Consider the following 12,847-nt stretch of genomic DNA (forward strand, 5'->3'; position numbering starts at 1 on the left):
ACCATTCTCTTGCTAAAACCGGCTCTTGCTCAAAGGTTCAGTCTCCATCAAGGTCCTCCCAGCTTTCTTCGCGACTTGTACCAGCAACCTGATCACAGCCAGATGTGGCCCCTTCAACCTTGCCTGCCGCATTAGAAACAACGACGCTTTACCCCTCCTCTTTCCTTGTCTCATGTAAACTGCTGAAGATTTCCTTGGAGAATATTCCTGGTTCGTCATAACCTGTTTGCAAGTCTCTATGTCAATTTCTTTCTTTCTTTTAATGCATGCTTGTTCGTTCCTTCCAAGTAAACCTCATGGTTCACATGCCACGATGCCTAAACGGCGGTTGGGTGACTTTTTGCAGGCATTGCCCACGCCATCAAAACTTGCAAAGGGAGGGAGAGAAATAAATTGCCACGCAGATCATCTTGTTGCATATGGCGTTCATCTATGTGAACATTGGATTTTTATTGCGGAACGAGCTTTCCAAGAAGCTGCTAGTAAAGAAACTTTGCAATAAAATGTAGGCTACTTCTTCCACCCATATTAGGTTCATATTGCCTGCTTTTGTGCGGCAAGAGCAATATTTGCCACACAGAGTTGCGAGAGGTGTTTGGTTAGGCACTAGGTGTGTCTTTGGCAGGAGAACAGCTTGCTGTTGAATAGGCTCCTCATCAGATGAGCACGATTTCCAGGTTGCGTGTGAATTTGGATTAGCTTACTTCATCTTGTCTGGATTGTTTTTGTTATTGCCAGGGTAATGGAACTGCTATGTTTTTGTCCAGCAGCTTTACTCCAATCCCTAGCATTTGAATGAAGGCATTAAAAGGTACCCCACGCAGGTGGGTTACGACATGTTCCTCCCTGCAGATCCTAAATGGCACATCTTACCTGCCAGTGCTGTACCCTGTAGGCTTTCCAGAAACAGCTTGAAGTCTTAACTTTCTGCACAGGCTTTTTCTTGAAGGAGAGGGCTGAGTTGGTGGGTTTGTTTCCTACTGTTGCGCTAGAGGCTAAATCTCAGTAATCTTGTGTCGACTACTTCTTTTGTTTTTATATATCACTGTTAACAAGTTTGTTCATTTTTTTCTTTGTTATTGTTCACCACGTTGTGAGCAGTTTCCTCAAGGTTGACTGGTAGTGCCTATGCATGTTTTAAAACCCAGGGGACTCAATGGGAAGAAGAAGAAGAAGAATAGTTTGGATTTGATATCCCGCTTTATCACTACCCTAAGGAGTCTCAAAGCGGCTAACAATCTCCTTTCCCTTCCTCCCCCACAACAAACACTCTGTGAGGTGAGTGAGGCTGAGAGACTTCAGAGAAGTGTGACTAGCCCAAGGTCACCCAGCAGCTGCATGTGGAGGAGCAGAGATGCGAACCCGGTTCACCAGATTACGAGTCCACCGCTCTTAACCACTACCCCACACTGGCTCCAGTGGGGGTATTGGAGGGGGGAAAGTGTGTCATATGTGTTTCTAAAAGAAACATATTAAATAGATTTCTTTCTTTTTTTAATCCCACTGTCCCAGCAAGAAAATGTTGTAATAGTATTGGAATACTCAGATACGGTAGGTGAAGAGAAGAAACTCAACTTAAGGACAAGTTTACAAATGAGCATTCAAGCCTATTGTAAGCCACATAGCTCTGTGCAGATGGCTAATGTTTTCTCAGTGACCCATCTGTCAGTTCACTTTCCGAGTCAACACCTGGTGGTTTCTTTGACTTGGATCAGCAGAGGAGAATAAGGATGTTGCAGCTATTGTCTTCTTTGCGATCCAAGAAGAAGCTGGAGGGAGGCTGAGCAACCAGTGGCACTGGCAAAGAGTTGGCTGGGGGCATCGTCAACTGACTGTGGCAGCTGTCATATTTGGTAGCTATTGCAGCCACCTGGAGGCTTCTCAATGCGCATGGGCTCATTCATGGATTCCTCTGTGAACCAGGCAACGGATTTTAGCAGTTGTATTTATTCCGAGCACTATGCAGGGAAACTGGGCTGTCACAGAGCTTATAATGTGTAGCTGGATAATAACTTAAGTGGTAGATTTAGACAGAGAAGTGGATTTGCGGTGGCTTCTAGGATATTTTTTTAGGATGTGGGTTTCTTCGGGTTTTTTAAAGTAGTGTCCTAAAAATAAAGCGCTAACGGCTTTCTGCATGTTCTATTCAGTTACACAGGACAGAGCTGAATAACTGGTGTCTGTGGCAGTGGTCTGCAACACAATCCTGATCTCAAATTGCTATTGGTGGCAAACCTCCTGCCGGGTTTGATTGAGCAATTGATCAGCATCATATTTTGAATGCCTCCTATTGTGCATGCCTGTAGATTAGGTTGCAATGTCCTTTTCTCGGTGCCCCCCCTTTAATCCCTGCTGAGCTGGACTTCCACATCAGGCAAGTTTCCTAAGTTCTAACTAGGAGGGATTCATCCACCCCCCCCAAAAAAAACACCTTCTGCCACACACCAGGACAGACAGGCATAATTAAACGAGAGTTTCTCATTGACATCTGTGTATAACTCTCTGGGAGGATGAAACTGAAACATAATTTGTACATTAATGTCATCTGCTTCCTGTCAGCTTGGATCTCAATTTATATGTAGTCCTCTGACTTTTCCATTCAAGAAAATGACAAATTGGACATGAGCTATTTGAATACAGGATACGCTTTATTTATGTAACTTCTTTAAAATTCGCTCACATTTTATAAAATGGGGAGCTGATGTAAGTGAGAAGTACATATAAACCCCATGTGGCTTTTATTTAATTTGGTTCCATTTTGATGCAAGGAAGGTTGGGTTAATGTAACCACCCATATTTCAGTCAAGCCACAGGCAAAATTTGGGCTGTGGAGGGGGCTTGTTCATACCCTCCTCACCTAGGAATTGTCTACACGGGGGGCTGCCTTATCCTTTCGAGAATCTCTGCTTTGGAATTGTAAAGCTCAAAAGAGAACTGGCAGGCTGGCTGGTGAAACCTTGTGCTTTTGATAGGCTTAAACTAGTTTAATGGTGAGATGAAGGCAGGTCAGGAAGTACTGGTAGATTAATAGTTAATCTACAAGAGTTTCTGATTCTCAGCAAATGAACAGTCTTCCCTCTGCCCCACAAATTAAGTTGTAGACTCCCTGGTGTAGCTTAAGGTGCTGATTTCTACATGTTTATTTGCAGCTCCTCTCATCTCATGGCATGGTGGGTTTTGGCTGCACCCATTGCCACTTGGCTCTGGTTCATAGACCTTAGGGTTTTTGTAGTAAGTGTAAAGTAGATCGTGCAGACCTAAAGTCTCCTCACACTTGTGCTGGACCTAAGTTATCCCCAGCTGCTGTTCAGATCCAGAAGGCTTGGTGGTGCCCTTGTTTCCTCCCCTTGCAAGCAACTCTTTCTCAGCTGTGTCCATCCGAGCTCCATAATAAACACCATATTTTTCGCTCTATAAGACGCACCTAGTTTTTGGAGGAGGAAAACAAGAACAAAAATATTCTGAATCTCAGAAGCCAGAACAGCAAGAGGGATCGCTGCTCAGTGAAAGCAGCAATCCCTCTTGCTGTTCTGGCTTCTGGGATAGCTGTGCAGCCTGCATTCACTCCATAAGACGCACACACATTTCCCCTTACTTTTTAGGAGGGAAAAAGTGAGTCTTATAGAGCAAAAAATACGGTATGTTTGCTGAGCCTTTTAGACCATATTCTTAGACCGCAGTAGCCGCAGCATGTGCCCGTGACTCCTTGGCCGGTGCATACAGGTCAGCCATACAAAGATACATAGTCAAACAGACCAGTGGCACATTAATGTTGTCCCAGATTCCAGCATAGCTTCACCACTCCAGGCACCCCAACATTTCTAACCTGACCTGTAAAGAGCCAGTGTGGCGTAGTAGCTAGAGGGTTGGACTAAGACATGGGAGACCAGGGTTCAAATCCTCCCACCAGCAGTGAAGCTCACTTTGGCTGGTCATTCACTCTCAGCCTAACCTCCCTCAAAGGGTTCTTGTGAGGGTAAAGAGGGGGATGAGGAGAACTGTGTATGCCACCTTGGGCTCCTTGAAGCTGAGGGATATAAATTAAATTAGAGAGAGAGAGAGTACTTCCAGATGAGACCTGCTGCACTGTGTGGGCAACAGACCGACTGTGCCCTTGCTCGGGTGGCACAGTAGTATTGCTCCTGCCTGCCTGCTGCTCTCCTGGTCTGCCAGCATCAGGGCACTTCCTTGTGCTGTTGCCTGGGTACCTGTAGTCATGTTCCAGCCCCACTCTTCTGATCTATATGTACCAGGTACCCATGAGAACAAGGCAGACTTACTGGTTGCAGCACCACGGATAGCTCCAAACGAGCAACTTGCCCTGGTGAAGGCCAGAAGCGAATGGAGGCTTTGTTAAGTCACTTCCTCCAGCCCCCATTTCCTGAGGTCCAGTCCCTCAACCTAAAGAGATGGTGGCTGTTAAAGAGCCCAGCCTCTTGGCCTTCATACAAGCACCTTCTGTGGCCTCCTTTCTGGCATGCTCCCTGCAACTTTCATCAGGTGCGGTTACATTGGAAGCGCTTGATTCTTCTGATAAGTCAAGATCACGGAACAGCATCTGTGCTGGCTCAGACTCTGCAGGCTCCAGACCACCAGCCTTCGGTTCTGTGAGCACCAACCTTTGGCTCTGAAACGCCAGCATCAGGAACATGGTTGTTTCCTCCTCTTCTGAGGCCGAGGCCACGATAGATTCTTGACTTGGAGCCTAGCCTGCAGCTGACTTAACTATGAATCTATCCCAACAATGTGGCCATCTCTAGTTCTAATCCTGCCAGGATTCGCACTTCGGCTCCCTATCTACAACCCAGCGATGAGAGGTGACTCCCACCTCCAGGTGCCTCATAATGGCTGTGCGAAACCCGGCACAGTTTGGCGTCTAGCGCGGTGCTGTGGACGCTCGCCAGGCCCACTTTTGCTGTGGCTTCCTCCTTCCCCACTTGCAAATCTGAGCCAAATTCTGTGCATGCTGTCTGCTTCCATAAACCTTTACTGTGTGGCACCTGCAGCTGGAAATGGCCCTGCCCCCAACGCCTGCAGGACTTTGAGACTAGGGCCCCAGGTCATAGAAAACACAGTCCCCTCATACAGCTGTAGGCACATCTTTTTGCTTTGTTTTCACTTTAAAGCGCTTATCGGGGGAATATCTTACCGATACCAATTTTAATCCCCAAATGTAAACTCTGCGTTGGCCTTCTGCCAGGCAAGGAACCCCCAGCCGTTGCAATCAGTGCTGAAAATGCACTGGCATAGCAGATGGTGGCTGTGTGCCATTTCTCTTGGGGGTTGCTTCCTATCTGATGGCTACAGGCAAGCCAAACTTACAAAAGTGATGGAAACTCCCTGCTTGGATATGAAGATAGGTTACCTGAAGGAAGCTCATGAGAGTCAATTTTCCTGTCCTGACCTTCCCTCTGTGTTTATCAGTGCCCCCCCCCCCAAAGCCTCTCAATTGTGCGTGGGGCTGCGGTCTTGACCAGTGTAGGGATGAGGCAAGGTGGTTGCTGGGAGAGGAAGAAATAGCAGAGAATCAAGTTAGAACCCCAGCCAATCCAAACTTCATCCGAAGATGGAGCAGCCCCCAGCCCAGCTGTCGACGGATAAAACTCTTTTATTCTTTGGTGCTATAAGGATACATCAAAATGAATGTAGCACACCAAAAACAAACACCTGCATAGCAAACCAAGTTACATTACAGATATCACCCGTTGGATGAAGAGAGCCATTGAGAAGCTACCACAAATCAAAGGTCTTGGAACTTCTTGGCACATCCCAACAAGTCAGGGCTTTCATTCATCATCGACCCGCTGCAAGTTTCTGAGAACGCCCATCTAAGATGAGAGGACAGTAAGCATTTTGGGGAGTGGCACAGGATGCTGCTGCAAGACAAACGGTGCCAGTTGTTTAGATGACTTCTTTGGTCCTAGGTACCATGGAGGATGCAAACCTTGATGGCCAGCTTAGGTGGCATACAGAATGGAATTGTAGAGTTGGAAGGGACCCTAAGGATCATTCGATCCAACCCCCTGCAATGCAGGGATATGCAGATGTCCTATACGGGAATCAAACCTGCAACCTTGGTGTTACCAGCACCATACTCTAACCAACAGAGCTATCCAGGCTGGCAATATGTCTCTTTAGAGGTCTGCTGCCTGCTAACTCCACACTGATTTCTTTGGCTACAAGTGACCACCTCTGGCCCTGCAGAGTGAAGACAATAAGCCCTGTTATGTAAAGCTAAGCATTCCTATTTGGAAGAGCGGAGAATTTTGTGCAAAATCAACACGCCAGAGCTAATCCAGCTACAGACACCACATTGCCCTGCAGAAACACTGCTGGTGAAACCTCTTGCCTCGATTACATTGAAACCCAAATAGAACTTGGGTATTAATCTTCAACCAGCATCTGGAGCCTGTCTAGCTGCATCTGAGCTACTGGCACATACCGCAGCTTGGCTGAGATCATCACATTTTCTTCCTTTGTTCTCTCCTTCCCTCCCCTAATATTTCTGGGCCAGGGAGAGTGCTTTTTGAGAAAACAGGCCGAAGTATTGAATAAGCTCTAACTCAAGTAGGAGCTTTCAGCAGCATCAAGTGTGAAGCTTACATGGAAAATATACTGTTCCCTGGAGAAGTTTTTACCAAGCATCTTTATCTTGCTAGTGGATAAGGCATAAAAAGCTACACTTTCCCTAAAGTACTTTTAGAGTGATAGATTGGAGGGCCTCATTGGTAGGGGGAGAAGTAAGGCCCTTACTGGACTGTAATGGCTTCCAGCCCTTTTGAGTAGAGAGAGGGAGATATATAACTTTAGTGTGTAGCAGACAGATTGTCTGCTAAGAGAAACAAATGGCTTTAGCAGACAGAAATAATAGTAAGACACTAAGTACAGGCCCTAAATTTTCTCTGCCTGACTTGCCCCCCCCCCATTTTGATTCTTTAAATAAATCCTCTAACTTTTCTATTCATAATTAAGTTGTAAGAATCTTCTTTGGGTAGATCTTTTTCCTTGGGCAAGAAAAATCAGCTAAGCACAGAAAATCAACACCAAACTGAACTTCCGCTTACTTTGATCCAAGTTCTATTAACATGTTTTAGTCTCAAATGCTGTAGTTTTATGACTGCGGATCAAGATGGGTTTTAACTATGCAGCTACACACACACACACACACACACACACACACACACACAGTGTTCCCTGTTTATTATTTATAGAGAAGATTACTTCAGTGCAGGATTTCGCTTCCCCGCCCTTCTGTTCTCATTGTTTGTTGTTTTCGTTTGTTGCTTTTATGGTGCAAATTGTCTCTCTGGTTTTTACACCCGCCACTTAGGGCCAGGTTGGTCGAAGAGAAGGAAAGTAATAGTATACACATAAGTAAATCCCCCATTGTAGATTGGAATTGTGTCCCCCAAGTTAATTTCATTTAACACTGTTTAAATGCGGCTAGCTATTTAAATGAATATTGGTTAATTTCGGAAGGGGGAACCTTTGGGTTTGGGTGGGATATGGACTCTCAAGTTCAAATCTTCTTAACAGTGAAGCATACTGAGTGTCCTTGTAAGTTCCTTCCTTCTATCCTGAACAAACCCACAAACAAACTTAAGAACGATGGTTTCCTCAACCATTCCCTCTTTTTGAACTATCCATTATTTTTTTTTTAAAAAAAATGATATTACAAATGGAAGGAAAATTTAATACTTGCATCTGTGTCCCTAAAGTTTGATGCTTTGCATGTCAGAACCGTGCTTTTGCTTAGCACAGAAACCAATTTTTTTCCAATGGACTTTCTTCTTGGCATTTTTGTGTGTGTGTAATCGAAACTTTATCACTAGACCCTTTTGAAGCAATAGTGTGTGTTTAACCATGCAGATCCCCAAAGGGCATGGGAAAATACATAGGTGATAGGATATATGGGTCAGGAAGTGGGTTTTTGGGGGCAGGGAGACACAGCTAAGAGCATACTACCATAGAGACATAAGGAGTAGTAAGCATTGCTTGGAAGGAAGCAAAGCATTTCTTTGTGTCCATGGAAAGACTTTAAATCTGAATGCATACTGTTCTGTTCTTTCAAGTGCTGAGAAACAGCTAATGTTAAAGGTTTATGATGAAGTTTAATAAAAAAAGAGAACTTGAGGCTGCACATTTTCAACTTTTTTATCTTTTTGCTTGGATATAGCCAAAGAAGAATGTCCCAATCATAAGCAGGATGAAATCAAAATCAAATGAGTTAATTGTGACATGTTCTAGGCTGTATAACACTGTGATTAGCAGCTCACAAATGCTGAATGGACTGTCCACACATTCCTTGTATTTTTGATGAGAACTTTTTGGATTTCTTTTTGGACCCCAGTTGATAAGCTTTTCTCTTTGCTGAGAATGAATAACATTAAATGAAGTAAGTGTGACTTCTGAAGGGAAATGGGAATATTTTTATGTGCTGGTTATTTTGGGAAGAAGGGACTTGCAGCAATAGTGAGAAACCATATTCCAAATGCCAACCCATCATATGCCAGAAACCATCAGCCTTTTAAGACCACCAACCTGACTGGGATGTTCTCTAGAGATACCTCTTTGGCAGATCGCATTTCTGAGGTCTCGCCACGTGTAATTAGAGCAGCTTTGGAATGCTGCGAACTGTCATATAAATTGCCTTCCAAAGTCCCTTAACTCTGCCTTAAAATTGATCTAATGGTTTTCTCCTTTTGGGTACTGGCACATTTTATCTCAAGACAATACAGAGTTTAGTATCACTCTACTTAATCATTTAGTTTTGTCTCATGGATTGTTTAGATCATTTAGCTCATCAGAAAAGCTGTGTATTTTTCACAGTCATTGGGGCAGGGGACTGTAAGGAACAGGGCAGAGGAAGTGCAAGCAGATCTTCACTTTCATGTTTAGCGAAGCCAAATCAGAATTCTAAATTGGCAGTTAATAATAATAATAATAATAATAATAATAATAATATATTTATTATTTATACCCCACACATCTGGCTGGGTTTCCCCAGCCACTCTGGGTGGCTTACAGCATATATGAAACATAATAAAACATCAGAGATAAAAAAAACTTCCCGATACAGGGCTGCCTTCAGATGTCTTCTAAAAGTTACGTAGTTCTTTATCTCCTTGACATCTGAAGGCAGGGTATCCCACAAGGAGGGCACTACTACAGGGTATCCCACAAGGAGGCCTTCTGCCAGTTCCATCCCATGTGCCTTTGGGTGACCCAGGTGGTTTACCTGGGATCACTTTATGCCTCAACTCTAGACTAAATATGCACATGCAGATGACCTTCACAGATTTTGAAATGGCCACCACTGATTTTTGTACTCAAAGCTTATGTTTTTCCCAATGGCAGTCACACATGATTGGCTGCTGGTAATCAGCTGCAGATGATTCAAGGGATGTAAGACCAAGAATGAACCACTTCAAAAGCTCACCAGTTTTCACCAGAACCTACTTCACACTCAATATGTGTAGGAACCATCTTTCTGCAGTTTATTTGAAATTCTGCAATGGAATGGCATTGGAATGGTTGCGGCTTCTGCTTGTTTAGTCGTGAGGTTAAAAGCACTGGGGAGTGGAGAACCATGTACCCCGCCTTCAGCTCTGCGGAGAAAAGCCAGGATATATATATATTGCCAGGATATACATCTATATATGTGTGTGTAATAAATAAATGAATTTACCAAAAAAGGAAATTGGCAATAGAAGTGGAAAATGAAGAATAGCAGCCAGTGAATAATGTTGTGCTGGAGATAGATGAAACACAAGGAATTAGCCCAAATAGATGAAAAGTACCAGCCCACCAAAAAAATAAAATAAAAAATTACCAGCTCCGCTTCTCTCACACAAAGGTTAATCAATTTGTGGTCAGGAAGAAAGAAAAAGAACTATTTTATAAAAATGTTCTGCTTGGTTGCCTGAATACAATTCTTACTCACCACAAACGAGTGGCTGTTGACAAGATTGCTGAAATGTAATGATTTAAAAGCCAGGTAGAACTCGGGGCAGATAGACACCGTAGTGGAAGAAGGACCTGGCAGCCGTTTGAAACGGGGAAAGTCACAGTAAGATCAGGTTGCTACTAATAATGAGCTTCATGTCCTCTTCCTCCGATTCTTTATGATAATATTCTGGCAGCTATCCCGCGGGTCCATTAATTTTTCAAGACAAGAGATCACAGACGAACAGTTCTGTTTTGGATTCTTAAAAGTTGTTGCATTGCAGTGCTGCAGTTGGAATATACATGTGTGTGTGAGTGTGTGTGTATGTATATATATATATATGTATGTTGCACGTGTGTTTAATTAGAACGAAATGTCTCTTGAGCGTCTGGGTTGTTGCCAGTTTGGGTAGCTGTCAGTGGAGCCTGCTTTCCAGCTGTGCTGAGTCTGAATCCAAAATTTGGTCAGTTTGTTAGCATTTGGAATACTGCAACTTCCATCGGCTGCGTTCCCGCCCGCCCGCCTCTCCAATTAATATTTGCAATCTAAACAAAGCGATGTTTAAAACTGAAAATAGTGGCGTGTTGTGAAATTCTGCCAAATCAAAACAAGGAAATAACGGCAGCGTTTGCCGCTGTTTGCTGTCGTTTATTTACTGGGATGCTTTGGATACAGTTAAAAGCAAGTTAAGTTGCGTCTAAACCCTGAATGAGCGAAGTGTTAAAAGAGGAGTAGCTGACTTTTCTGAACTGTTGTAGCTGACAGTCCTATGCACGTCGACACAGAAGGTTGCCCCACTGAGCCCAGTGGGGACTTAATCCTTGAGAAATATGTGTAGGATTGCAGCTATAGGGTGTTAGTTAATGGCCCTGTTTTCTCAAGGCCTCAGGTTCTTCCTTTCCAGTTTTGTGGTGTTTCTATTCTATGAAGCTTTAATTGGTGTTTTCTACTTATAGCAAAGTAGCTGCTTAAGAGGTCGTTTTGAACTGGAAGATGGCTGGTCTCCGTGTTTGGCCAGAAACTATGAATAAAACCCCCAACACACCTCAGGCTTCTACCTCGGTCGGCCTGCTGTTGTGTGGTCATGACTCAGTTGAGGTCAAGGCAGGGACAGACCATAGGAGGGGACTAATTCTTGCTCACCACAGCCTTTCAGGAATAGAAGCACTATATAAAATAATGGCACCGTTTATAGCTTGGTGTGTGTGTATGATTTATTTTTTTTAATGCACATGTGTACGTGGAAGTAGATGCATACAATGCTGCTTTAAAAAACAAGACTTATTTCGGAGGGGTCTTTGTGTTTAAAAGAGGAAAGCGTTTGCATAATGAGAGCCTGGGCTGCCAAGTTTAAATGCCACCCTGTTTTAGCCACCTTCCAAACACTGCCGGTTCTCCTGGCATGAGAAGCCGGTTCATTCTAAGTTGACCGCAGCCAGAGTCTTCAAGGGAAGTTACCCACAATACAGTGCCCCCCTCCATGGTTGGAGAAATTGCCGTGTGTGTGTGTTGGGTATGTGTGTGCATCGATTTGTAAGGTTCTCCAGACCATCAGGCCGCTGCTGGCAAGGTGGTTTTCCATGCTTGGTGCACCGCTGTATGAAGCAGCTGGTGAGCTGCTTCCATAGAGGGGCTCCTGTGACTGAAGCAACCCACAGGGATCTTAAATGTCAAAGAGGAACTAGGGTTGAAAAAGACTACATAGCGGCAGGCCCAGCCTTTCATTGAAATGCCACAAAGTACCCCGCTTTGGGTGGCAGGTCCTAGGGTGGGTGACTCTTAATTTCCTTCCATTTGTGGTCTTCAAAAGCAAAGTCCACCCCACCCCCCAAAGAAAACCAAAGCTCCCCAGTCTATGGTCTTGAATTTGGGCTTAAGGTGCAGAAGTATTTTAAGGCCCCAGCCCTACCCTGGGACTCAGTCTATGACCTCCTGAATGCAAAGCATGAGCTCCACCAAAGAGCTTTGGCCCTTCGCAACCTTTCTACGGCACTCCTCCCATCTGACGGGCAGCTTCAGAGCTCAACTTCCTAGCACAGGAAGGAGGAGCCATGCCACTGCAACTCTCATTCCACCATGGTCATGTCAGAAGCGGCATTTCCTTTGATAAAATGCAAGATGGCCTGCCCTAGTTTTGGGACTTGCAGGGCAGTTCTCCTGTCTAGTGTTGGCCCTTAAGCAATTGTTTTATTATTATTATTATTATTATTATTATTATTATTTTCAGGGGAAAACAGCTAAGGAGGAGAAGGAGATGCGGACATTGCAGCTGAGGAGCCTCCAGTACTTGGAACGCTATATCTATCTCATCTTGTTCAATGCATACCTGCATTTGGGGAAAAAGGACTCCTGGCAGAGGCCTTTCAGTGTTTGGATGCGTGAGGTAAGCACTTTTCCAACACCATTCACTTCTGGCTGTGCCAAACAATGCCCTGAAAAAGCCCAGATATTAACGTGGAAGGAAGCGTGCCAACATGTATGCTTTTGACTGGTGAGCAGCTTGCCATTCAAACAATTGCAAAGTCATTATTGTCATTATACTGCCATTTGCCTGCGATGCGACATTGGTCATCTGTACTGTTATAGACAAACCACTGAGTTGCTAACTCCAAATGCTAAGCACTAACACTGGCCATTTAACAGATGTTGAGATTTGTAAAGGTTGCTGATTTGTTTTATTGCTGGGTGTTTTCCCAGCCCCTGCTGCTTAATTTTCATCCTTATAAAAATAAATTGCAGCCATGCTTTTCAGTATGTAAAAAAAATGACCGCCGGAGAGAGTTAGATTCTAACAAAATCATAAGCTACATGAAAGTGCTGTGGAAGCTTTAGGTATTGTTTCTGTTGCATATCCCACGCACGGTTGTTTAAGTCCAAAGTGTTAGCCACGCAGCGCAATAT

General features: G+C 44.2%; 1 protein-coding gene across 3 annotated transcripts in view; it reads left to right on the plus strand.

The window, feature by feature from the left end:
- The window catches only part of PALD1 (phosphatase domain containing paladin 1), a 108,205-nt gene that overhangs the window by 83,414 nt on the left and 11,944 nt on the right, over nt 1-12,847 (plus strand). For all 3 annotated transcript variants that reach the window (XM_081006468.1, XM_081006469.1, XM_081006467.1), the window contains exon 19: nt 12,174-12,329. In XM_081006468.1, coding sequence (XP_080862594.1) covers nt 12,174-12,329 — 156 coding nt within the window. The remainder of the gene's footprint in view (nt 1-12,173; nt 12,330-12,847) is intronic.

The sequence above is a fragment of the Podarcis pityusensis genome (genome assembly GCF_964106645.2).
Source record: "Podarcis pityusensis genome assembly, chromosome: 5".
In the NCBI taxonomy this organism is placed as follows: Eukaryota; Metazoa; Chordata; class Lepidosauria; order Squamata; family Lacertidae; genus Podarcis; species Podarcis pityusensis.